The sequence below is a fragment of the Coregonus clupeaformis genome, chromosome 24 (assembly GCF_020615455.1).
Source record: "Coregonus clupeaformis isolate EN_2021a chromosome 24, ASM2061545v1, whole genome shotgun sequence".
Taxonomy (NCBI): Eukaryota; Metazoa; Chordata; class Actinopteri; order Salmoniformes; family Salmonidae; genus Coregonus; species Coregonus clupeaformis.
Genome location: NC_059215.1, coordinates 40,980,870 through 41,007,463, shown reverse-complemented (window position 1 = coordinate 41,007,463; position 26,594 = coordinate 40,980,870). Strand labels below are relative to the sequence as shown.

The 26,594-nt window shown below is 42.0% G+C and overlaps 1 protein-coding gene across 2 annotated transcripts in view; it reads right to left on the bottom strand.

The window, feature by feature from the left end:
* Window positions 1–19,252, bottom strand: part of cacnb3a (calcium channel, voltage-dependent, beta 3a) — a 32,335-nt gene extending 13,083 nt beyond the window's left edge. For both annotated transcript variants that reach the window (XM_041845878.2, XM_045207198.1), the window contains exons 1-10: window positions 19,112–19,252; window positions 16,591–16,683; window positions 5,029–5,148; window positions 4,795–4,917; window positions 4,361–4,476; window positions 4,067–4,143; window positions 3,929–3,948; window positions 3,713–3,790; window positions 1,871–1,929; window positions 1,353–1,453 (exon numbers count right to left, since the gene is read on the bottom strand). In XM_041845878.2, the coding sequence (XP_041701812.1) occupies window positions 1,353–1,453; window positions 1,871–1,929; window positions 3,713–3,790; window positions 3,929–3,948; window positions 4,067–4,143; window positions 4,361–4,476; window positions 4,795–4,917; window positions 5,029–5,148; window positions 16,591–16,683; window positions 19,112–19,192 (868 nt within the window). In that variant the 5' untranslated portion in view covers window positions 19,193–19,252. The remainder of the gene's footprint in view (window positions 1–1,352; window positions 1,454–1,870; window positions 1,930–3,712; window positions 3,791–3,928; window positions 3,949–4,066; window positions 4,144–4,360; window positions 4,477–4,794; window positions 4,918–5,028; window positions 5,149–16,590; window positions 16,684–19,111) is intronic.
* Window positions 19,253–26,594: the final 7,342 nt, after the last annotated feature.

The window sequence follows — 26,594 nt, the reverse complement described above, 5'->3', positions numbered from 1 at the left end:
TTATTTAACCAGGTAAGCCAGTTGAGAACAAGTTTTCATTTACAACTGCGACCTGGCCAAGATAAAGCAAAGCAGTGCGATAAAAACAACAACACAGAGTTACATATGGGGTAAACAAAACATAAAGTCAAAAATACAACAGAAAATATATATACAGTGTGTGCGAATGTAGTAAATTATGGAGGTAAGGCAATAAATAGGCCATAGTGCAAAATAGTTACAATTTCGTATTAACACTGGAATGATATTGTGCAAAAGATGATGTGAAAATAGAGATACTGGGGTGCAAATTAGCAAAATAAATAACAATATGGGGATGAGGTAGTTGGATGGGCTAATTACAGATGGGCTGTGTACAGGTGCAGTGATCGGTAAGCTGCTCTGACAACTGACGCCTAAAGTTAGTGAGGGAGATAAGAGTCTCCAGCTTCAGAGATTTTTGCAGTTCGTTCCAGTCATTAGCAGCAGAGAACTGGAAGGAATGGTGGCCAAAGGAGGTGTTGGCTTTGGGGATGACCAGTGAGATATACCTGCTGGAGTGCAGACTACGGGTGGGTGTTGCTATGGTGACCAGTGAGCTAAGATAAGACAGGGATTTGCTTAGCAGTGATTTATAGATGACCTGGAGCCAGTGGGTTTGGCGACGAATATGTAGTGAGGGCCAGCCAACAAGAGCGTACAGGTCACAATGGTGGGTAGTATATGGGGCTTTGGTGACAAAACGGATGGCACTGTGATAGACTACATCCAATTTGCTGAGTAGAGTGTTGGAGGCTATTTTGTAAATGACATTGCCGAAGTCAAGGATCGGTAGGATAGTCCGTTTTACGAGGGCATGTTTGGCAGCATGAGTGAAGGAGGCTTTGTTGCGAAATAGGAAGCCGATTCTAGATCTAACTTTTGATTGGAGATGCTTAATGTGAGTCTGGAAGGAGAGTTTACAGTCTAACCAGACACCTAGGTATTTGTAGTTGTCCACATACTCTAGGTCAGACCCGCCGAGAGTAGTGATTCTAGTCGGGTGGGCGGGTGCAAGCAGCATTCGGTTGAAGAGCATGCATTTAGTTTTACTAGTGTTTAAGAGCAGTTGGAGGCGACGGAAGGAGTGTTTACATGAACAAATGTGCATGTTAAAGTGAATGTGTGTGTGTGCGTGCATGTGTGTGTCACAGGAGGTTCGTGGCAACTTAATTGTGGAGGACGGGCTCGTGGTAATGGCTGGAGCGGAATCAGTGGAATGGTATCAAATACATCAAACACATGGTTTGATGCCTTTCCATTTACTCCGTTCCAGACATTATTATGAGCCGTCCTCCCCTCAGCAGCCGCCACTGGTGTGTATGTGTACTCACCCAGGCTGGAGCGAGTATTGGATCTCTCCATGATGGGCCTCTTGTTGAGGACAGATCTCTTGGCAAGAGATAGGTCTGCCGTAACACGTGTGATGGAGATTCTGCAGGTGTCAGAAACAAAACAGGATAAACACACAATAAATAACACTAACTACACATACGCTGCTAATACACACTACAGACAGAAGATCACAGTGTTGAATGTAATGGAGGTTTAGAAAGGGATCAAACAGAGGGCGAGCAAACAAAAGAACACCTGTGTCATAGATGTACATAAAAGAGAGAAGTAGCCTAGCGGTTAAGAGCGTTGGGCCAGTAACCGAAAGGTCGCTGGTTCCAATTCCCGAGCCGACTAGGTGAGAAATCTGTCGATGTGCCCTTGAGTAAGTCACTTAACCCTAATTGCTCCTGTAAGTCGCTCTGGATAAGAGCGTCTGCTAAATTACTAAAATGTTCATAAACAACTAGCTACATTAATGTGCAGTTGTCAGTTAATCATGATGCCTGTATATACTAACCTTCCTTCAAACCTGTGTTTCAGGAAGTCAAACAGAGCTTTCTGCATCATATCTGTCACCTGAGGGAGGGTAGAGAAAGACAAAGAGATCTTGGATTCATATCATTGTCAATCAAACTATCTAAGCATCAGTAGAACAAACGTACAACTTTACCCCCAACCTTTAAGTCTAAGCCCCCCACATCAAAATGAGTACTTGGCAAGACAATAAACAAGGGAGTGAGAAATCCTCTTGCCTAAAGAAGCATACACTATACCCCCCTCTTTTGCCCTCAGAACAGCCTCAATTAGTCGTGGCATGGTGAAGAAAGCGTTCCACAGGGATGCTGGCCCATGTTGACTCTAATGCTTCCCACAGTTGTGTCAAGTTTGCTGGTAGTGGATCTCTACTCCGAATATATCGTTCCATCTCATCCCACAGATGCTCAATTGGATTGAGAGCTGGTGACTGGGCAGGCCACTGCAGTAAGCTGAATTCACTGTCAAGTTCGTGGAACCATTCCTGGAAAATCCTAGCCTTGTGGCATGGAGCATTATCCTGCTGAATACAAATATATTAGCAGATGGATACACTACTGCCATGAAGGAATGCACCTGATTGGCAATGATGTTCAGATATCCTGTGGCATTCAAACGTTGCTCCGCTTTTATCAAGGTGCCCAATGTGTGCCATGAAAACACACCATCACACCACCACCACCAGCCTGCAATGTTGACACGCGGCATGATGGATGCATGTACTCGTTTTTTTTCTCCGTACCCTAGTCCTCCCATCAGCGTGAAACAGCAGGAACCGGGATTCATTAGACCAGGCAATGTTTTTCCAATTCTACAGTGTCCAGTGTTTTCGTTCTTTAGCCCACTGGAACCGCAGTTTCTTGTTTTTTGCTGAAAGAAGTGGAACTCTGTAAGGTCGTCAGCTGCCATAGCCCATTCGGGTCTAGGTATGACGAGTTGTGCATTCTTTTATGGGTCTTTGGGCACCAATGCTGTACTGGACTGTCAGTTAACTAACTGTAGCCTGCCTGTTGCTCTGCACAATTCATGTCTGCCTCCTTTGTCGTCTTTCATCAATGACCCGTTTTCGACCACTGGCCTGCCGTTGGCTGGATGTCCTTTGGGTGCTGGACCATTCTTGATACACATGGGGAACTGTTGAGTGTGAAAAATCTAGCAGCGTAGTTCTTGACACACTCAAACCGCTGCACCTGGCACCTACTACCATACCCCATTCAAAGGCACTTAAATCTTTTGTCTTGCCAATTCACCCTCTGAATGGCACACATACACAATCCATGTCTCAATTGTCTCAAGGGTTAAAAAAGTATTCTTTAACCTGTCTCCTCCCCTTCATCTACACTGATTTAAGTGGATTTAACAGGTGACATCAATAAGGGATCATATCTTTTACCTGGATTCACCTGCTCAGTCTATGTCATGGAAAGAGCAGGTGTTCTAATGTTTTGTACACTCAGCGTACTTTGAAATTCATTGAATCTGAACCCCAGATGAAAGAAACATCACACAGCATCTAAATATAGATCAATGAATTAGCCATGCTTGGTGTTCATTCCACCGTCTGAATGGGATATCATTATTCAGCTGTGGAGCAGAGAGAGAAATGTGAATCAGTATCACTAGATGGAGCAAACTAGAGGCGGCTCTTAACTCGTTCTAGGACAGTGTTTCTCAACCAACCACTCCTTCAGATGGTTAGCTTAGCTGACCCCCATTTACAAGTGTAATTTGGTCCTCCAAAGAAGAAGGACCAAAGGTTGACTGCCCCTAGTAGAAACACTGTTCTAGGCCTTATTAGAACGGAGAGAGAGTGAGAGACACTTACCTCATAGCCCTTCAGTGACGGCCCCACTAAGACCACCGGCCGCATAGACGGGACCACGTCATATGGAGGAATGTGTTCCTGTGTGAAACAAGAGAGAAAGAGACCAAGAGAAAGACAGAGAGAGTGTCAATCAAAGTTCCAATCATTGGATAAATAGTTTCACCCTTTAAAACAGGTTCATGTTTTTTTTTTAGAGAAGACGACATAAAAACCTACCTGCTTTTGCTTCGGTTTGTCTTTTGAAAACAAGAAAAGTACAATCAGTGACATAAGATATATCAGTGAGTGAGAAGAAAGATCAAGATTGAGTTTATAATACAGTATTCGGTCAGATGGTGTAATACTTATACCTACCACCGGATGGTGGCGTTGTCCTCCAGCTCCCAGACACCATGTCACCCAGACTGGAGGAAGAGTTCCCCCCTCTTTTCCTGCACAACAGACAAGTCAGAACAAAGGTGACAGGTCACAGCCTGGGTCATAGTTGGGGTTTGAGGTTACTGTTATGGTTATGGTTATTGTGTTAAGGGTTAAGTGTAACGAAGCCCAATCCTATGTTAGTTTGGGATGCATTACAATATTATATTATGCCCCCGATATTCCCTTAATGTCCCAAATTCTTACAAACATCAGGACATGTTGGTTCACCTTTGTTTCTGCTCGTGTTTGAGTCTCATAGCCTCCAGGCGTAGAGGGCTGGGGATGAAGGTGATGTCTGCCCCCTCCTTCACCAGACGACCAATCCACCAGTCATTATTGTACTTCTGTTACAACAACATAACTCGACATTACACAATAGGCACTGCTTGATCCAGGTCATTATTGTAGCTACTTCTGGAAACACAATGAGCAATATGTCTCAATATTGCCTAACGCAGCAAGATACAAATCTGATAATACTTAACATAATTCAAAGAATTACGTGTAACCACTATGTGGATGCTTTCTACAGCTGCTGTTGTTTCCATGGGGATCAAAGGGCAGAAAGACAGAGGGCATGGAGGAAGAGGGGTGAGAGGAAGAGGGGTGAGAGGAAGAGGAGTGAGAGGAGTGAGTGTTGTCCTCCTTCCACAGTTCCTCACCTCCTTAATGTGCAGGAAGTCTTTGGCTTCGAAGTTGATTGCAGCTCCTTGAACAGGACAGTCCTCATCCAGAGCCCCACAGAAAGCCACGTTGGTCTTCACCGCAAACGCTACAGGTTTAGACTGCAGGGACAGACAACAACGTTTCAATTAGTCTTACCAATAGTGTGTGTGTGCGTCCGTGCGTGCGTTCATGTGTGAGTATGTGTGTGTGTGTTTCATAACAAAACACACCTTAGCTCTGTCGAGCTGGAGCTGGGCCTGGCGCTCGGCTTCACGCCGATACGCCTCGCGGTCCTCCTCCGCTGACAGGTCGGAATCCGACGGTCTACTGGTGTACGAATCAGCCGACCCCTGGAGAGGGAGAGGAGAGAGTACGTAAAAACATATTTCACTGCACCTATCTGGTGTATGTGACAATACAACATCTTTTTACAGTTTTTCTCGATTGCTAAGACACATTTCTTGAAAGCTGCTCTCCTTTTCTCTTAACTGTGAACACAAAACCCAATTTTCAAGCTACATTCACAAAACCTCAGACTCTTCTTGCAAAACCAAACTTTCACCTCAAAACAGTTCAATCTGTGCTCAAAACTGAACTATGTTGTCAAATCGTGCCCCGAGTCAATCAAAAATAAAAAACACTACTGAACAGTCACTAAACACTACGTAGAAAAATAGAAAACACAATGCTCAGGACATGAAGCTGGAGAAATAAATGTTTATTGTTCACTGTAGGCTAAATGCATGTTGCAAAACAAAAAAAAACTGTGCATTTAGCACTTGTACAAAAAGACAAAACAGAAATCTTGTGCATTTACATGTAGCACTTGTAAAAACAAACAGAAATGTTATGCGTTTGCCACTTGTGTACAGTAAGCCCATGTAAAAATAAAGTACAAAAATATACAAATAAGTGCATTACTCAGCCACAGCATCATGTCTCCGTACTGGGTCAGGCCATAGGACTTCATCCACATCACAGGCCACATTTTGTCTGGCCAGGCAACGGGGGAAAAAAACCCTGGCATGCTGTATCCAGGCTTGGCATGCCTCCACACCTATGTCACCACAGGCAAGTCCCATGGCTTGCAGGAGATTTACCCTGGTGTAAGGTTGGCGTTCATATACCTTCCACCGCCATGAGGAGAATAATTCCTCAATGGGGTTTAGGAAAGGGGAGTACGGTGGAAGGCAAAGATTGATAAAACCTTGGTTCATATTGTACCACTCTCTAACCTGGATGTGAAAACTCACATTGTCCCAAACAACAACATAGATGGGATGCTCATCCTGCTGCCCTAACAAAGCATCTCGCATGTGATTGAGGAAAATGAGGAGCTGGTGAGTGTTGTAGGGCCCCAGGTTGGCATGATGGTGGACAACCCCATGATTGCTGATGGCAGCACATAATGTGACATTGCCACCACGCTGTCCAGGAACACCAACAATGGCCAATCACATTACGGCCTCTCCTTCTCCTTTTGGTGAGATTAAACCCAGCTTCATCCATGTAGATGTATTGATGGGGTCTTTCCATTGCATCCAGTTGAAAAACCCTCTGTAGAAATAGATATAGTTTTGTAAGTGATACGGAAAAAGTGATTTAGGCCACTACAGTAAATCACTACTTAGAGTAATCAACATTGAATGTGTCTGGATATATGCCAACCTGTACATACTGGAATCTTTGCTCTTTGACTCTGTCTGAGTTGCGATCAAAGGGCACTCTGTATAGCTGTTTCATGCGCAGTCTGTTGCGCTTGAGGACACGATCAACAGTAGAGAGGCTGACACTGTTGATACCCTAAAAATTTAAATGGTCCTCAATGATCTTCTGCTGAATTTCGCTCAGTTTAATGGCATTGTTCTCACGGACCATATCAACAATTAGGGTCTCTTGGTGTGGGGAGAACATACCTGTCCTCCCACCCCCATGTGGCAGTCTTTCAATTCTACAAAAAGAGAACATGGAGTTACAAAAATATACATGGAATACTAGGCCTACAAACAGTTAGACCAACCCTCCATTACAATACTACAGTACATTGGTACAGTGATGTACTGAAACATATATTTACTTACAGTATACTGTGGTACAGTATATAGTATGTCATACAGTAATTGCTGTCAACATTTACATACTGTACTATAATGTCAAAAAAAGGTAATTACCTGTTCTCTTCTCTAAATCTTCGGATTATGGTGGACACAGTGAATCTACTGATGTTTGGTTGTACCCCTTTGTCCAGCCTCCCTCATGCTCATACCATGGACAAGAACATGGTCAATCACAGTAGCTCTGATTTCATCAGATATTACTGTTCTTTGTCTTCGCTGACCACCTCGACCACCTCGACCTCCTCTCACACGAACTCTTCCTCTCAGATTTCTATCCATTGTAGGGCCTCACAAACCAGTGCTCTCTGAACTGGCTTACTGTATATGTCCCCTCACATCATTAGCCACAAGTGTGATCAATTTTGAGTTGTTGTGTTCAAGTGGTGACACCTGTGCTCTAATTGTGTTTGACTTTTGTCACCTGTGCTCACCATTATGCAGCACGGGTGCATCACAATGAAAATGTGTTGGCAAGTTATGTCTAAACAGGTGAAAAGTGCTTATGGTTTTGCCAAACGAGTGATTGATTCAATCAGTGGGTTCAGGCAACTGAGCATTTGGTTCAGACAATAGGGTTTAGTGTTTTAGCAATTGAGAAAAACTGTATATTTACTTGTATTGGTTGTGAGACAAATATAGAGGTGGTTGTGGTTGATTTCAGGACAGGGATCTGAGGTGAGGTAAGAGCCTGAAGAACCATACACAAAGGCAGCCTCTCTCTTTCACACGCCTGCACTCACAGATTCACACACACACACACACACACACACACACACACACACACACACACGAACCCGCTACATCACTTTCCTGCTGTTATCTAAAGAGTGGTGTGGTGACGGTCACAGATCACACAGAAAATTGCCTGCACACTGAAACCTATTCTTCTGTTGTGTAATACTGGAAGTAATATACACACACTCTAACACATCATATTTTCTCTTTCTTTGAGATTTCTCTCTTCATCACCCACTTTCTCTCATGGTTTCTCTCCCCTACACTAGCTCTCTGCTTGGTACACCAAATATAGTGCAAAGGATATAGTGGTCTCCTCTCTCTTCTGCCCCCCTCATCCTCCAACAATGCAGTGCAGTACACGTACATCCCTTATGCTCTTCTCTATGGACTTCTGCTTGTTAGTAAAATATACCGTATATACATCTCATGAATCATTTAGTGGCCTAATATGAGGACACGCCCCAGGATCCAGTCTGCAGAACACAATGGCATTGTGGGAGAAGTGGATGAAAACAATGACTTCGTAGCATAGGTAAACAAACACCTTGCTGACTTTAAGATGCATTATTCGATCAGAGTAGCTAATGGTCCTGCACAGGAGCTATCTAGTAGGCTATTTATCAAATAATGCCAAATGATTCACCGGATTAAGGCCGAAAACCACAAGGCTGTACCAGTTATTAAAACTTTCAACCACGTTAGGGATACATGAAAAAAATGTACATCCTTTGCCAAAAACAGAAAAGGGAGAAAAAAGAAAAAAGAAAAATATTTATACTTCTCAACGGAAGAGAGAGAGACAGAAGTGTTGTGCTTCGTGCAGTTTGGGCGGTCTACAGTATTCTCTGCTATCCTATATTTGGCTCCTCTGAAGAAACTCAGCCCTGATTCTGTCAACACTACAGCGAACAAAGCCGGCCGGACAGGGGAACAGAGAAGCAGAGAGAGAGAAAGGGGTGGATAGAGAGCTAGAGAGAGGTGGGGACCTGAGGGGAGTAGAGAAAACACTCCGGGGTTTATGAACATCTCTGTGCTGATGTACATACACACACACACACACACACACACACACACACACACACACACACACACACACACACACACACACACACACACTTCTATTACCTACACCTCTATTCATCTGACCAGCCTCAGCACCCGTAACAACATTATACTCTATGACACCATCTTTAATTTTCCTACCTGCATCATACTCTATACATAATGTTGAGACAGCACAATACAGTCATTTGAATACGCCGACAGGGGGAGCCTTGAATGTACACACACACACACACACACACAGAATGCTCTTTCACTAGGTTTCTAAGTTATAACTGAATCAGATTTTCAGCACAAACATTATTCAAGCCAACACTGCACCAGTGCTAGAGTGGTCTATGCCTTACTGAGAGAGAAAGAGAGTGTGAGAGAGAGAGAGAGAGAGAGCTAGAGAGAGAGAGAGAGAGAGAGAGAGAGAGAGAGAGAGAGAGAGAGAGAGAGAGAGAGCGAGAGAGAGAGAGCGAGAGAGAGAGAGAGCGAGAGAGAGAGAGAGAGAGAGAGAGAGACAGAGAGAGAGAGAGAGAGAGAGAGAGAGAGAGAGAGAGAGAGAGAGAGAGAGAGAGAGAGAGAGAGAGAGAGAGAGAGAGAGGAGAGAGAGGAGGTGGAGAAAGACACAGAGATGAGCAAAGGAACGGGGAAAAGAGAGAGATGCATTCAAAGATACACCTAAAGGAGATGTGCAGGGACAGACATAGCAAGAAAGCGCTGGATGGAGGGAGGGATGGAGAGAAGAGAGAAAGAAAGGGTTCATATAATGAGATACGCATAGATGATCTCAGGATATAGATTAGAGCAGAATAAAATTGTGTGAAGGATGGGAGGAGAAGGACGAGAGTGTGAGAGAGACAGACAGACAGACAGACAGAAGCTGTCCATACCTGACTGATTAAGAAGGCAGCACTGGAGCCTGACACAGACATGAAACTGTATTCCTGCGCTCTGTAGCAGCGCTGTATTCAATGTGAACATCCTGTACCTAACCGAACACACAAACACACACACACACACACACATGCACTCAAACACACACACACACACACAGAGCCATGTTTACTAGCCGTACATGGCTGGAGTGGGAAAAGAGCTGGGTCTAAGTGCTTCAAAATGACGTTAGGGCGCTGAGAGAGTCGCCTGGGTTGCCATGCCCATCCATTATTAACGTGTAGAGATCAGCTCTGAGAGAGCACTGGAGCAGGGGACCTCACACCTACTGCTAGAATCCATCCACTCACACTTACTCCCTTGGCTTCATATCACACACACACACACACACACACACACACACACACACACACACACACACACACGCACACACACACACACACACACACACACACACACACACACACACACACACACACACACACACACACACACACACACAAACACATTCACACACACCCTCTTTCTCTTACTCCTTCTCTCCCTATCTCTTTCATTTTCATTCATCTGGAAGAATTCAGAGGACGTGACAAATAAACTCGAAACGGGGGAATGTTTACTGGTTGCTCAGGAGGTGAAGGGGAAGTCAGATGTGTGGAATAAAAGTAACTAGTTGTGGAAAATACTGGAGATCAAGAAAAAGAAGGTAAGGAGCAAGCGCTGCATGTACAGTGGGGAAAAAAAGTATTTAGTCAGCCACCAATTGTGCAAGTTCTCCCACTTAAAAAGATGAGAGAGGCCTGTAATTTTAATCATAGGTACACGTCAACTATGACAGACAAAATGAGAATTTTTTTTCCAGAAAATCAAATTGTAGGATTTTTTATGAATTTATTTGCAAATGATGGTGGAAAATAAGTATTTGGTCAATAACAAAAGTTTCTCAATACTTTGTTATATACCCTTTGTTGGCAATGACACAGGTCAAACGTTTTCTGTAAGTCTTCACAAGGTTTTCACACACTGTTGCTGGTATTTTGGCCCATTCCTCCATGCAGATCTCCTCTAGAGCAGTGATGTTTTGGGGCTGTCGCTGGGCAACACAGACTTTAAACTCCCTCCAAAGATTTTCTATGGGATTGAGATCTGGAGACTGGCTAGGCCACTCCAGGACCTTGAAATGCTTCTTACGAAGCCACTCCTTCGTTGCCCGGGCGGTGTGTTTGGGATCATTGTCATGCTGAAAGACCCAGCCACGTGTCATCTTCAATGCCCTTGCTGATGGAAGGAGGTTTTCACTCAAAATCTCACGATACATGGCCCCATTCATTCTTTCCTTTACACGGATCAGTCGTCCTGGTCCCTTTGCAGAAAAACAGCCCCAAAGCATGATGTTTCCACCCCCATGCTTCACAGTAGGTATGGTGTTCTTTGGATGCAACTCAGCATTCTTTGTCCTCCAAACACAACGAGTTGAGTTTTTACCATGGTTTTATATGGTTTCATCTGACCATATGACATTCTCCCAATCCTCTTCTTGATCATCCAAATCAGGGTTCTTCAATCCTGGTCCTGGAGGGCCGAAACACCTCTGTTTTTCATCCTCTCCTTCTAATCAGGGGCTAATTCAGACCTGGGAAAACCAGGTGAGTGCAATTAACTACCAGGTAGAAATAAAAAACAGAAGTGTTTCGGCCCTCCAGGACCAGGATTGAAGAACCCTGATCCAAATGCACTCTAGCAAACTTCAGATGGGCCTGGACATGTACTGGCTTAAGCAGGGGGACACGTCTGACACTGCAGGATTTGAGTCACTGGCGGCGTAGTGTGTTACTGATGGTAGGCTTTGTTACTTTGGTCCCAGCTCTCTGCAGGTCATTCATGCAGGTCATTCATGTGGTTCTGGGATTTTTGCTCACCGTTCTTGTGATCATTTTGACCCCACGGGGTGAGATCTTGCGTGGAGCCCCAGATCGAGGGAGATTATCAGTGGTCTTGAATGTCTTCCATTTCTTAATAATTGCTCCCACAGTAGATTTTTTCAAACCAAGCTGCTTACCTATTGCAGATTCAGTCTTCCCAGCCTGGTGCAGGTCTACAATTTTGTTTCTGGTGTCCTTTGACAGCTCTTTGGTCTTGGCCATAGTGGAGTTTGGAGTGTGACTGTTTGAGGTTGTGGACAGGTGTCTTTTATACTGATAACAAGTTCAAACAGGTGCCATTAATACAGGTAACGAGTGGAGGACAGAGGAGCCTCTTAAAGAAGAAGTTACAGGTCTGTGAGAGCCAGAAATCTTGCTTGTTTGAAGTTGACCAAACACTTATTTTCCACCATAATTTGCAAATAAATTCATTAAAAATCCTACAATGTGATATTCTGGATTTTTTTTCCTCATTTTGTCTGTCATAGTTGACGTGTACATATGATGAAAATTACAGGCCTCTCTCATCTTTTTAAGTGGGAGAACTTGCACAATTGGTGGCTGACTAAATACTTTTTTTCCCCACTGTATATTAGGCTATGTGTGCCAAACAGGTGCTGTTAGATTACAATATAATTTCTCTGACCGTTTGGAACAATGTAAACAACACAAAATAAATTATAAGTGTACCAGAGAGTCTGTTCTAACGTTTTTTTTTGTGTGTGTTTTTTGTAAAGCCTTTATTACAGCAAAGACTAAAACCAGTCGCATTCATTCGTGAATGCAATTTCCAAAATGGAACGGTTTATTTATTGTTTACGCAAATTATTCAAGGGTCGCTTTGTTATTTTATTTTAAACTAAAATGCTTTATTGCATGTCCAATCATGAATGACTGGTATGCTGTGTGATCATATGAATGAATGACTGATTGATTGATACAGTACCGTAGCCTTTATAAGTATTGAAATATAGGCCTAAGTAAGTTACGGCATTAAGACTAAACAGGATGCGCTCTTAGGTCTACAGCTCAATGATGTTTATACAAGGCTTCTATACTAAGCCTACTAATGATAATGATAATGACGTTACATATTATTACAATAATGATGATAGTAATAATAATAATATGGAGATCAAGAAAAAGGAGGGTTATTATTATCATAATTATTATAAATAGTCTATGCTTTTTATGACAATTTGGAACAGTGTAAACAACACTAAATAAATTATTTAAAAAATACCAGAGAGGCTGTTCTAAAGGGAAAAAAAGTATAGCAAAGATCAAAAACAGACGCATTTTTGAAATTGTTTATGTTGTGGTTGCATGAGGCTTGGTTTACATGGAATCAGTAGGCTATTAAACAAACACTCAAACAGGCAACAGAAGCAGGATCTGTCTTATTTCTGTAGATGTACAGTGCCTTCGGAAAGTATTCAGACCCCTTGACTTTTTCCACATTTTGTTACGTTACAGCCATATTCTAAAATGGATTAAATAAAAAATGTTCCTCAGCTATCTACATACAATACCCCATAATGACAAAACAAAAACAGGTTTTTAGAAATGTTTGCTAATTTATAAAAAATAACAAACAGTAATACCTTATTGACATAAGTATTCAGACCCTTTGCTATGAGACTTGAAATTTAGCTCAGGTTGCATCCTGTTTCCATTGATCATCCTTGAGATGTTTCTACAACTTGATTGAAGTCCACCTGTGGTCAATTCAATTGATTGAACATGATTTGGAATGGCACACACCTGTCTATATAAGGTCCCACAGTTGACAGTGCATGTCAGAGCAAAAACCAAGCCATGAGCTCCGAGACAGTATTGTGTCGAGGCACCGATCTGGGGAAGGGTAACAAAACATTTCTGCAGCATAAATGCAAGCTACTTTAGTTGTAAAACGGGTGGTTAAGTGAAGGCAGGTTGCTCCTTTAACAGTTAAAGACGCGTACATACACTCATAGATCACAGACCACAGCCCCAACAATCACTACCAATCAAGATCTGATCTGAGATGATCTGAAATTAGCAACTCATAGGACACATCATTTTAATCCATGAGGTATTTGGATTTAATGGGAAGAATGAAGAAGGAAGCGGAAGAATAAGCTGTAAAAGAGAGAAACAGAGAAGAGAGGATGGAGAGAGATGTGGAGGAGGGGGGGAGAGAGGAAAATGAAAGACATAAAGAGCAGCGGAGATGAGGAGGAGAAAGAAGAGATGGAGAGACAATGAGGAGAGGAAGAGACAGATTGAGAGGAAGAGATGGCAATGGCTCCTGAGGGAGTCTGTGTACTTACTCAGTGTGGTGATAAAGCCAGCCTATCCCTACTCTAGGCTACATGCTGTATGCAGTCATCCTGTACTGTGGTCCTTCCCTGAGCCAGGGAGGACATGCACTGGAACATCCTCCTATGATACCCTCTCTCCCTCCCTTTCTCTCTCTCGCTCGCTCTCTCCCTCCCTTAGACCAATCACATACGCACAAACCTTTTTGCGAAGAGCTAAAGTACGTCACTTGATCAAATCCACCTCCTTCTTTCTCTCTCATCTCTCTCTCTCTCTCTTGCCTTCGATCCCTTCCTGTCTTCTCAGTCCTGTAGTCAGAGGAAAACTTGATCATGTCTCATCAAGTCAAACTACTTGTGTTAACATAGCCCTTCTCTCCACTCACTCACTCTCACTACAGCATCTGAGAATGGGAACAGATCAGTATTTAACTTCACAGCATTATAAGCAAGATTTCTACCACAGCTATGTTCATGAGGGTATTGTAAATGTCTATTACCACTATCAGGTTGTGTATATTTCATATATTGTACATTGTACTTGTGGAAACACATATCAACAGTTTATTGTATTCTACTGTCTGCAGTAATGAGTCATACTGCTCCACTATGGGAATGAACCCCTCCCCATCCCTATCACAAGGAAAACACATTTAAACAAAGAAAGTTTAAGGTATTTTCCGTTCTTTTGGTAGCCCTTTCCTGCAGTCAATGACCAAAAGCGCCCTCTTTGGCCTCATGCGTGGAATGTTATTAATATTTTTCATAATTTCATAATTAATAAAGATTATTTCAAAAAACCTGACGAAAATCCGGTGTTTCTATGACAAACAGTTTTGTTATATTTCAGTCTTCTGTGATTTATATAATGTGTAGTATTGGAATGCAAACTCTAAATGGAATACATTTCAACTCTATATCTGACATGGTACAAGTGTCTTCTTTTTTTAAACCCAAAATCATGTGTGAGGTGTATACTTTTATTTCAAAGTAGATTTGTTTAAGACTACCAAGAAACACTCTGTCTGACCATGATTTAGCCCACTGCAGTAAAAGGTTAATCATTTGTAATATTATGGTATTATCAAGCGCTAATAAGTAGCAACAACAATCCAGCAATCCAACAAATACAGAGACACTCACGCACACACACGCACATGCACACACACACACACAAAACACAAAACCCCAATGAAGTGAGAGGGAGCAATACAACTGTATTTGTATAAATGTAAGGCGTGAAGCTGGTGAGATATAGGAGGTTCAACACACCACCTCTCCCTGGACCTGCAAATGAGTCCTATTTATATTTAAGGCCCTGCGATATTCTCAGGGATTCTGGAGGTTTTCATTGAGCCCCTAATCAGTATAACTAATGTCCCCTCCTAAATAAAACATCTGTTTCAGCCATTTCTCCTCCCTCCCTCCTTCCCTCGCTCGCTCGCACCAACGCTTCTGACAACTAGCTACACTTCTCACTCTTTCTTCATACGCATTTCCTTATACTGTTCTAAGTGCATGTTTCAGTTATGCATTGTTGACAGATATTCCGGTGACTGATTGAGTGGATTAATCTTTATTTCTGTGCACAAAGAAGAAGGTATAAAAAACCAGAGAGGATAAAGGGGTGTCATATGGATTGAAACCCTGTGTGAAAACCCAGATGCCTTTAGAAGAACAAGGCCTAAACAAAGCACCCAGTTAACTGGTGTCTGGCACACAAATACATTATTCCATTTGCCGAGGGGGGTAAGAATCCACCCCTGGCTTTTGGCATTCCCTTTGCTCCCATAATCATGGGGAAGAAGAGGCCTCTGACTCACAGTGTTGTTGTCAGTCTTGGACTCATGCAGTGTAACCTGATTGAAGCTCTTTGATTTCTCCACATAGAGCTTCTACAGGGGCTCAGGGGTCCTCTCTACTGGGCCAGACGCTACACTGTAGTCGCCTGGCTGGTTACTGCACTGACATGCTTACCAAGCCAGATTCATCTGCAGATACAGAGCATGGAGAACCAGGCTATCAAACATACATCAAACATACAGAATTAAAAAACACTTCCTGAATTCACTGCATGACATTATTAGGGGAAGAGAGACCAAAAAGGGTGCTGTTAGGGCGTGGTGACAAATCTAAATTCAGTGGCAGTGTTATCTTAACCTAATTTCTCTTTCCCTTTTTTCACCAGTTATTGAGATTCTCTTAAATAACACCAAATCTGTACCCCTGCTGCTCGCGCTTGCTCGACCTGAAAACATTAATTAAAAACTGGGGCTGGGTTGGGATTTTCATGTAACACACTGCTGCTACAAATCCAATACTGCACTCTATTGGACATGTTAAGAATTACAATACTGAAAAAAAACCATTTACTAGTAAAAGCCAATTAAACCACAGGAGGTTGGTGGCACCTTAATTGGGGAGGACGGGCTCATAGTAATGGCTGGAAGGGCCATTCCATTCACTCCATTCCAGCCATTATTACGAGCCGTCCTCCCCTCAAACGCCTCCCGTGAACTAAACCAAATGAAAAGCCTCTTAATAAAGACATCACAGTGATCGGTTATTATAAGATTGAGAATAAAACAAAGGCAATGGCCACTTTTTAATCCGGAGGCATTCCAAAAACCTTGTAGTATTTTGTATTTCACTTCATTACTGCTTGTGGAATGTGGTATGACAGTACTAAATTGACACAAGATCCTTGGTTATGCCATTCACACTGTACACTGACCATAGAAACAGGAGCTAGTAAAGTACTCTGAAATGACCTGTCTTTTGATGAAGCTGGAGGTGGTGTCTGAGGACGTGCTGCCATCCGAACGTTTGAACCGACTCTTCCTCTTAGGCAACTTCCTGGGCAGCTGTGGCAGAGGAGAGAGGGATGAGAAAGGAAAGGAGAGGAAGGAAAGGAAGAGAGAGGGGGCAAAGAGAGACGAGACAGGAATCAGAAGAACACAAAAAGACAGGGGGAAAGAAGGGAGACAAAGTAAGATGAGGACAACGTTTTTTAAAAGAGAGAGCGGGGTATTTAGAACAAAGGAAAGGAAGAAGACAGAGAGAGTAATGAGGAGAAAGGATGAAAGAGAAATTAGAAAAGAAGAGAAGAAACGTGAAGAGAGGGGATTGTCGACGGTACAAGATATCAGGCTTTGGCAGCATTATTACAAATCTTGTTGTTGCTTCACCCTGCTAGCATTCACCAGTGTTATGGCTGCAACGCAGAGCTATAGATTGGTCATTTTTTACCTAGACTATTACCCTTTCCTGAAACGAGTGGCTTCAATATATATTAATGTTTTATCATGTACATGTTTGCTCATGCATTTCTATAGATAGAGACTAGAACAAGTCTAGTGCATCTTCAAATCTTCAAATAGCTCAATTTCTCAAATCCTATTACATGGTATGATAGATTGATGTCTAAATCAAACAATTCTTCTGGCTGGATATATGGGTCGTTCCACCAATTCGGTGCATCTCAAGAGGTTAGATGATTTACAAATACTATAGTGTTTGTAAGTGCCTATTAAGTGTCAAATTAAGTAACAGGCTTGACCTTAACAGGGTTGACGATTTCTTCCCCTTGTGACAGGGAAGCGTGTTGTGTACAACAGGGAGTGGCAATTGAATGCAAGCTTCACCAACAAAAAAAAGCCTGTCTATCTATGGGTAACAGGGTTGACGTGTTATGCTCGACCCGGTCAGTTTTCCACCACATTTGGCTATTAGATGTTCAATGTTTGTTAGGATTTTTGTGTGTGATGTAAAAAAACGAGAATTCATTTCACATAACAGGGTTGACCTAAAAATTAGGGACAGGTTATTTTTTCCTTAAAATGAATCACTAATTACATGAAATAAATAATAATCTTCAGAAATGACTTTGTCAAAGCAACAAAATAATTGGGGCTTTACAATGATGGTGAAAACTTGGATAAATGTTGGGGTTAAAATCTTCCTAGAAGTCACTGAGGATGCACAGAGGGACAAGTAAAAATCGGACTTTTTTAAATTTAATTTCCATGTGGACTATATTAAAGGGCACTTAATTTAATATAATAGGTTTTAAAAATGCAATATTTGTGCACAATTTCTACTTAAAATATCAAAGGGACACAAAAGGCACTCATTTCGTGGAACAACCCATATGTAATGATTGTCTGGATAATAATACATGTCTAGTAGTGGATGATATTTTTCAAACCATTGATTAAATGTATTTATTGGGAACAAAGGCTGACGCAGAACTGAAAATAGTAATGAACCATGCAGTGATAATAATATAATAATAATATATGCCATTTAGCAGACGCTTTTATCCAAAGCGACTTACAGTCATGCGTGCATACATTTTTGTGTATGGGTGGTCCCGGGGATCGAACCCACTACCTTGGCGTTACAAGCGCCGTGCTCTACCAGCTGAGCTACAGAGGACCACGAATTGGGCACACCTTGTTCTGGAGTGCCCTGTGAGTGCGAGCTTCGAATTTTGTTGGTAGAGATTATTATTATTATAATTATTTTTTTGGGGGGAATTAACATGCATTCACAATACAGAACATGGGTATACTGTTATACATATAGCCAGCCCACTGTAGGTCTATACGAATCCCCGACTCAATAAAGTCTCGTTATTGGATTTAGCTCCCACCTAACCGTTACTTTGATGCCAAAACCAGATGGTAGAGTGCCTTTGCAATGGCGTTAAATAAAAGCGCTGAAAGAAGTACGCTACAGGTGAGCCAATCTACTCCAACATATACACCTGTCAAGAAGTGCTTGATATTCACGGTTTCTTTCCCGCCATAGATTAAACGTTAAAACAGTGAAATATAAGACACATGATCTTGATCTGTTTTGGCTGAGTATGACGCATTGTATGCAGATCTTAAGCAGGAAATGCATTAAAATAAATAATAAAACACCATTGCACAATGCATATTGAAAATCAGAAGAATAGAGGCCTGAATTAAGGTTAGAAAACAGAGTGAGTGAAGAACACACTTCAGCAATGAACATTGTAGGCCTATCAATCATCTTATCTATTTTCTTTATAACGACAAATAAATAGCCCAGATAACTGATCAAATTCAACGGATAACATAATCCTATCGTGTGGCATAGCCTTCTGCTTATTTTTATCAATCGGCAGTTTCAAAACGATATTCCACTGGCGTAGGTAGAAACTATTGCCAAGGCTGTACGCTTTCATTTCAACAACAAGTAGCAAGACGTTAACCATTTTCAAGCTCTACTTTGCTGAGTGCCATCTAAAAAGAAGAGACCTACCTGAAAATTGTGAGACTGTGAGCCTGTTTCGACACCAGGCAGTGGGTCTGCGGACGATTTGGACATTTTGACTTGCACCATCTATTTGAGAGCGCAGGGAGGCGGGATGCACACAGACATGGGTTATTGGAAGAAACGCTGATACCAACATTACATCTATGTGCAGCGGAAGAGGAAGGGTGTACGGTAATAGAATAGTGTGAGGGTGTAGGGACGAGAGCGCTAAATGGATGAACGATAAACAAAATATATTTTCTGCATCAAGGAAGAAAAAAAATATCACCATAAAAATATATATCGACTCAATATGTATACTATACTAGCCGATAAGCTCTCATTTGCCGTCGATAGAGCATCCCTGTATATTATCTCTCTCTCTCTCTCTCTCTCTCTCTCTCTCTCTCTCTCTCTCTCTCTCTCTCTCTCTCTCTCTTTCTCTCCCTCTTTCATTATCTCTCTCTCTCTGTGCTCGCTATGAGAGGGTGTCACAGAAGGCTGCTTAATTGGCATAACAGTTAATCCGTGCAGAAATGAAATTATTCTGTTTTTCAAGCTGGTATTATAAAATGTGGGTTATTCATTTGTGCAAATGTTATTTTTAATAAATATCAACAGAAATATTGTTTTAGTGCCATTTCAATTCTGTATGCTAAATAAAAGTAAGGGATTAGTGTTTCCTATATGATTCATAGTTGAATGATGTGTTTCATAATTTGGAATACCATGTAAACTATAGTTATCTAGTATAGGCCAGGTGGATGCTGGGGACAGGTGTAACATATTTGAGATTTATTCCATTTCTGTTTGAGTTAGAGGTATTCAAATGTACCATAATAACATTAATCTTGTAAGGGTTGGTGTGAGGTGTGACCCAGGTGCGGTGCAGGATATACAGTAGGCAGTAGGCAGAGATGGTGAAACAAACAATCATCTCATCTTAAATCAATATATTGATTAATATACAATCTAAAAAATATAATATTTTCTTCAGTAGGTCATAATATTCCTATATTTTTTTCCTGTACATTTTAGAGTAACCTATGTCAAAAGCAGCAGGTATCCTAAATAAGGACATAGCCTACTAAGGACATACTAAAGTTGTCTGCGTGAATCCATTGTACCCTGTACCGCGGCACAAACATTCAGCACCATGGACAGCGCCACGATCAAAACAGAGAGGATTTCAGCACCGCTGGTCGCCGGACAGCGCCTGACCTATATTACAGCGCCCAGCCCACCTCACTGCACATAATAATGAGATTCAGCTCACCTGTGTTGGGGTTTGTTCTAGTTGTCTGCTTATCGGTCTGCTTATCGTGGACAGATTTTGATGGGAGTAAACCCTCTCGCTTTGCCTCTTCCTCTCTGGTGTGGCTCCGTGCAGGGGGAAGGCCTGCTCGCAGCAAGATTGCCATGATCTTTGCTATTGTTCCCATTCCCCTTTCCCCTGATTTAGAATAGTTAACTTTTAGAAAATAAATGGAAGATAACGGCAGCTACTGCAGAGGGTGTTCTTTAATGGAAGCCTCTCCAACATAATCAAGGTAGAATCAGGAATTCTCCAGGGTAGCTGTCTAGGCCCCTTACTTTTTTCAATCTTTACTAACGACATGCCACTGGCGTTGTGTAAAGCCAGTGTGTCTATGTATGCGGATGACTCAACACTACACACGTCAGCTACTACAGCAACTGAAATGACTGAAACACTTAACAAAGAGCTGCAGTTAGTTTCAGAATGGGTGGCATGGAATAAGTTAGTCCTAAATATTTCAAAACTAAAAGCATTGTATTTGGGACAAATCATTCACTAAACCCTAAACCTCAACTAAATCTTCTAATAAATAATGTGGAAATTGAGCAAGTTGGAGTAACCCTGGATTGTAAACTGTCATGGTCAAAACATATTGATACAACAGTAGCTAAGATGGGGAGAAGTCTGTCCATAGTAAAGCGTTGCTCTACCTTCTTAACAGCACTATCAACAAGGCAGGTCCTACAGGCCCTAGTTTTGTCGCACCTGGACTACTGTTCAGCCGTGTGGTCAGGTGCCACAAAGAGGGACTTAGGAAAATTACAATTGGCTCAGAACAGGACAGCACGGCTGGCCCTTGGATGTACACAGAGAGCAAACATTAATAATATGCATGTCAATCTCTCCTGGCTCAAAGTGGAGGAGAGATTGACTTCATCACTACTCGTATTTGTGAACGATATTGACATGTTGAAAGCACCGAGCTGTCTGTTTAAACGACTAGCACACAGCTCAGACACCCATGCATACCCCACAAGACATGCCACCAGAGGTCTCTTCATAGTCCCCAAGTCCAGAACAGACGATGGGAGGCGCACAGTACTACATAGAGCCATGGCTACTATTCCACATCAGGTAACTGATGCAAGGAGTATAATCAGATTTTAAAAACAGATAAAAATGCACCTTATGGAACAGCAGGGACTGTGAAAACCACATTCCTCAGTGAAAAGGTCCTCTACCAACAATCTGAATTGCCCGAAGGCATCAATGCGTCCAACTGTAGGATATTCTGAAGATTGCTCCATAAGTGAGGTGAGAAGAAACTAAAATATGTTTGAATGCATCTGTGACCTGCAGCACCATCTAGCAGCAATGAGCAGACAGTGATTATTCTATAGCAACATCTAAAACCAATTGGCTCTTTTCAACAGGGAGAGAGAGAGATAGAGTGAGAGAGTTAGTTGAATTGAATTTATTTGGGTAAAAACATATACAGCAAGATATAAGTTGGATCCCCAGAGGATAGCAGTTGAAAGCATGATTTAAAACACTTGTTTCCAACGTGGTCCTTGATGGTAAAACAAATAACATCTAATTAATAAAATAAAGAGAGTGAGAGAGAGATAGAGGGAAAAAGATGGGGGAGAGAAAAAGAGAGAGAAATAGAGCGAGAGAGAGAGAGAGATGGGTCAACAGTCAAATGTCAGTGATGGATACACATCAGTGTCCGGTGACATAAGAACATCCCAGGGCAATTTCCTGAGTTTCACGCCTGTCACAATCAAACAGCCTAGCTTTCAATCACCTGATGATGAGCACTGTAGATCACCAGGCCCAGACATGTCAGTGGTCAACAGATCCCATGTGATGTGGATGTGACAGCAGGAGACAGTGGTGGTCTATTGACAGCTGGGCTATGCTTTGTATTGGCGATCAGATCTGAATGGTTTGTTCGGCAGCGAGGAAGAGGGATGCTTGGTGGGTAACTTTGCATCGTCAATCATTGAGTAATGGGAGCACTGAGCTCTCTTCATCAATGAGCAGCCATTTGATTGAATTGATCCCTGACTGACAATAATGTAATGATGACGATCTATTCTATTTAACCCCCACTGCCCTCCAACAGACAGACAGACAGGCACGCACACACACAGAAACACACAGAAACATACAGAAACACACACATATTTTAGTTTTTAGTTTCATGCAAAAGGCATTTTTACCTCGTTGCGCATTGGATGGTGCACTGGATGGTAGGAGTGTCATTTGTGAGAGAATGTGTGTATAGCCTATCAGTAGGTTTGGTTTGGAACTAGTCAAATAGTAACAGACAAAGTGGCAGGCACTGTTCAGTCCTACATTCAGGCAACAGTGAACCTGCCAAAGGCACCAGGTTGGCTGCAGAGGTAGAGCCATCAGTCAGCTGAGCACTAGGCAAACACAGCTCTATTGACTTTAGCCTTTTAACATTTCACTTCCTTCCACCTCAAGCATCGGCACAGTTACAGAGCACATACATTCTCTTTTCACTTGCTTTTTTTCATTACACAAAAAAGTCTGATGGTTTGATTTGTTGTTTAGTTAGACTGGATTGGGTGTAGCTCCAGTTTTATAAGAATTTAATAGTAAGATCTATTTCTTGATTTGGATTCAAAGGATGGAAGTGTGGATAATCGAACCATTCTCAGTTTAAGTTAACAGGGTAATTTCAGGGCTATGTCGATTCTGTCCATGTACCTGTTGATCAGTTTGATGCACTCACACTCTGTGCCTTACTCTGGTAATAACGGTAACAATGTAACCACAATATGTACTGGCTCTAAACTGATTGATCGTTTAGCCTACATATAAAGAAGGTTTCCTTCTCATGAAGATTTATTCTCTTTCTCTCAAATATACAGTGCATTCGGAAGGAATTCAGACCCCTTCACTTTTTCCACATTTTGGTACGTTGCAGCCTTATTCCAAAATGGATTCAATCGTTTTTCCCCCTCATCAATCTACACACAATACCCCATAATGACAAAGCAAAAACAGGTTTTTAGAAATGTTTGCAAATGTATAAAAAATTTAAAACGGAAATATCACATTTACATAGGTATTCAGACCCTTTACTAAGTACTTTGTTGAAGCACCTTTGGCAGTGATTACAGCCTCGAGTCTTCTTGGGTATGACGCTACAAGCTTGGTACACCTGTATTTGGGGAGTTTCTCTCATTCTTATAATAATAATAATAATAATATGCCATTTAGCAGACGCTTTTATCCAAAGCGACTTCTCTGCAGATCCTCTCAAGCTCTGTCAGAGATGTTCGATCGGCTTCAAGTCCAGGCTGGGCCACTCGAGGACATTCAGAGACTTGTCCCAAAGCCACTCCTGCGTTGTCTTGGCTGTGTGCTTAGGGTCATTGTCCTGTTGGAAAGTCAACCTTCGCCCCAGTCTGAAGTCCTGAGCGCTCTGGAGCAGGTTTTCATCAAGGATCTCTCTGTACTTTGCTCCATTAATCTTTCCCTCGATCCTGACTAGTCTCCCAGTCCCTGCCGCTGAGAAACATCCCCACAGCATGATGCTGCCACCACCATGCTTCACTGTAGGGATGGTGCCAGGTTTCCTCCAGACGTGACGCTTGGCATTCAGGCCAAAGAGTTCAATATTGGTTTCATCAGACCAGAGAATCTTGTTTCTCATTGTCTGAGAGTCCTTTAGGTGCCTTTTGGCAAACTCCAAGCAGGCTGTCATGTGCCTTTTACAGAGGAGTGGCTTCCGTCTGGCCACTCTACCATAAAGGCCTGATTGGTTGAGTGCTGCAGAGATGGTTGTCCTTCTGGAAGGTCTCTGGAGCTCTGTCAGCGTGACCATTAGGTTCTTGGTCACGTCACTGATCAAGGCCCCGATTGCTCAGTTTGGCTGGGCGGCCAACTCTAGGCAGAGTCTTGGTGGTTCCAAACTTCTTCCATTTAAGAATGATGGAGGCCACTGTGTTCTTGGGGACCTTCAATGCTGCAGAAATGTTTTGGTACCCTTTCTCAGATCTGTGCCTCGACACAATCTTGTCTCGGAGCTCTACGGACAATTCCTTCGACCTCATGGCTTGGTTTTTACTCTAACATGCATTGTCAACCGTGGGACCTTATATAGACAGTGTGTGCCTTTCCAAATCATGTCCATTCAATTGAATTTACCCCAGGTGGACTCCATCAAGTTGTAGAAACATCTCAAGGATGATCAATGGAAACAGGATGCACCTGAGCTCAATAGCAAAGGGTCTGAATACTTATGTAAATAAGGTATTTCTGTTTTTTATTTTGTATAAATCTGCAAACATTTCTAAAAAAACTGTTTTCGCTCTGTCATTATGGGGTATTGTGTGTAGATTGATGAGGAAAAACATTAATTTAATCAATTTTAGAATAAGGCTGTAAAGTAACAAAATGTGGAAAGAGTCAAGTGGTATGAATACTTTACGAATGCACTGTATATATATATGCCAGTCAAAAGTTTGGACACACCTACTCATTCAAGGGTTTTTCTTTATTTTTACTATTCTTTGTCCCCATGTGCAGTTGCAAACCGTAGTCTGGATTTTTTATGGCGGTTTTGGAGCAGTGGCTTCTTCCTTGCTGTGGGGCCTTTCAGGTTATGTCGATATAGGACTCGTTTTACTGTGGATATAGATACTTTTGTACCTGTTTCCTCCAGCATCTTCACAAGGTCCTTTGCTGTTGTTCTGGGATTGATTTGCACTTTTCGCACCAAGGTACGTTCATCTATAGGAGACAGAACGCTTCTCCTTCCTGAGCAGTATGACTTCTGCGTGGTCCCATGGTGTTTATACTTGCGTACTATTGTTTGTACAGATGAACGTGGTACCTTCAGGTGTTTGGAAATTGCTCCCAAGGATGAACCAGACTTGTGGAGGTCTACAATCTTTTTTCTGTGGTCTTTGCTGATTTCTTTTGATTTTCCCATGATGTCAACGAAAGAGGCACTGAGTTTGAATGTATGCCTTGAAATACATCCACAGGTACACCTCCAATTGACTCAAATGATGTCAATTAGCCTATCAGAAGCTTCTAAAGCCATGACATCATTTTCTGGAATTTTACAAGCTGTAACTTAGTGGCACAGTCAATTTAGTGTATGTAAACTTATGACCCACTGGAATTGTGATACAGTGAATTATAAGTGAAATAATCTGTCTGTAAACAATTGTTGGAAAAATTACTTGTGTTATGCACAAAGTAGATGTCCTAACCGACTTGCCAAAACTATAATTTGTTAACAAGAAGTTTGTGGAGTGGTTGAAAAACGAGTTTTAATGACTCCAACCTAAGTGTATGTAAACTTCCGACTTCAACTGTATATATATATATGAGAGAAAGAGAATAAATCTTCATGAGAAAGACCTTCAAAATCAGACTCAGAAAACCAGCAGACACTGCGGCCCCCGAAGACCGGACCTGTTGTAGTTTAACCAGGCAATATTTAGTGTGGGGTATGATCATTAGATATAGACAGTGTTATAGCAACCAACCACAAACTCCTAATTGCAATGTTTATCTAATGATCCTGATTGCAATGTTTAACTGTCTTACTGTGTGTGCTATTATCTCTTTATTACTATATGCTTACACAACCCAACATCACGACTTGGTTTGATTTATACTCCGTCTATAACACCTTCTATCTGTTCTGTTGGTAAGTTATCACACTTTGTTATCTGTTGGTAAGAGCTCTTAGGTAACAGGTTGGTCATGATGGAAAGTCTATTGTATCATAGCAGGCTGTATATAGGTGGCGGTTCATTTCTCTCTATTTACATTTTAGTATAGATTACATTTTGCCAACTACATTTTAGACATTCAATCACTGTTTTGCATCCAATTCCAACAACAATATTGTTGTCTTTTAGGAATTGGGAAAAGTGCATTGGCCTGTCTGGTGTCCAGGGTTTTTAAAGAATTTGGTGTTGGGCATCTGATGTGGTTTATCTGGCATCTGGTTTGGAACTAAGTGGGTAATTGGTATATGGGGACATATCCCCATCACAACCTTTCCTCAACACACAAAGTAGCAGGTGAGAGAAATAATGGAGTTCATAGACTGTGTTATGGTTCATTCAGAACATAAACAAGCTGTGTTTCATTCAGAGCTGCACCTCTAGAGGGAGTTGCGAGACACTGAGCAGAAGACAAAACTGAAGAATGTGAGCGGTAGTGCTTCTAAGC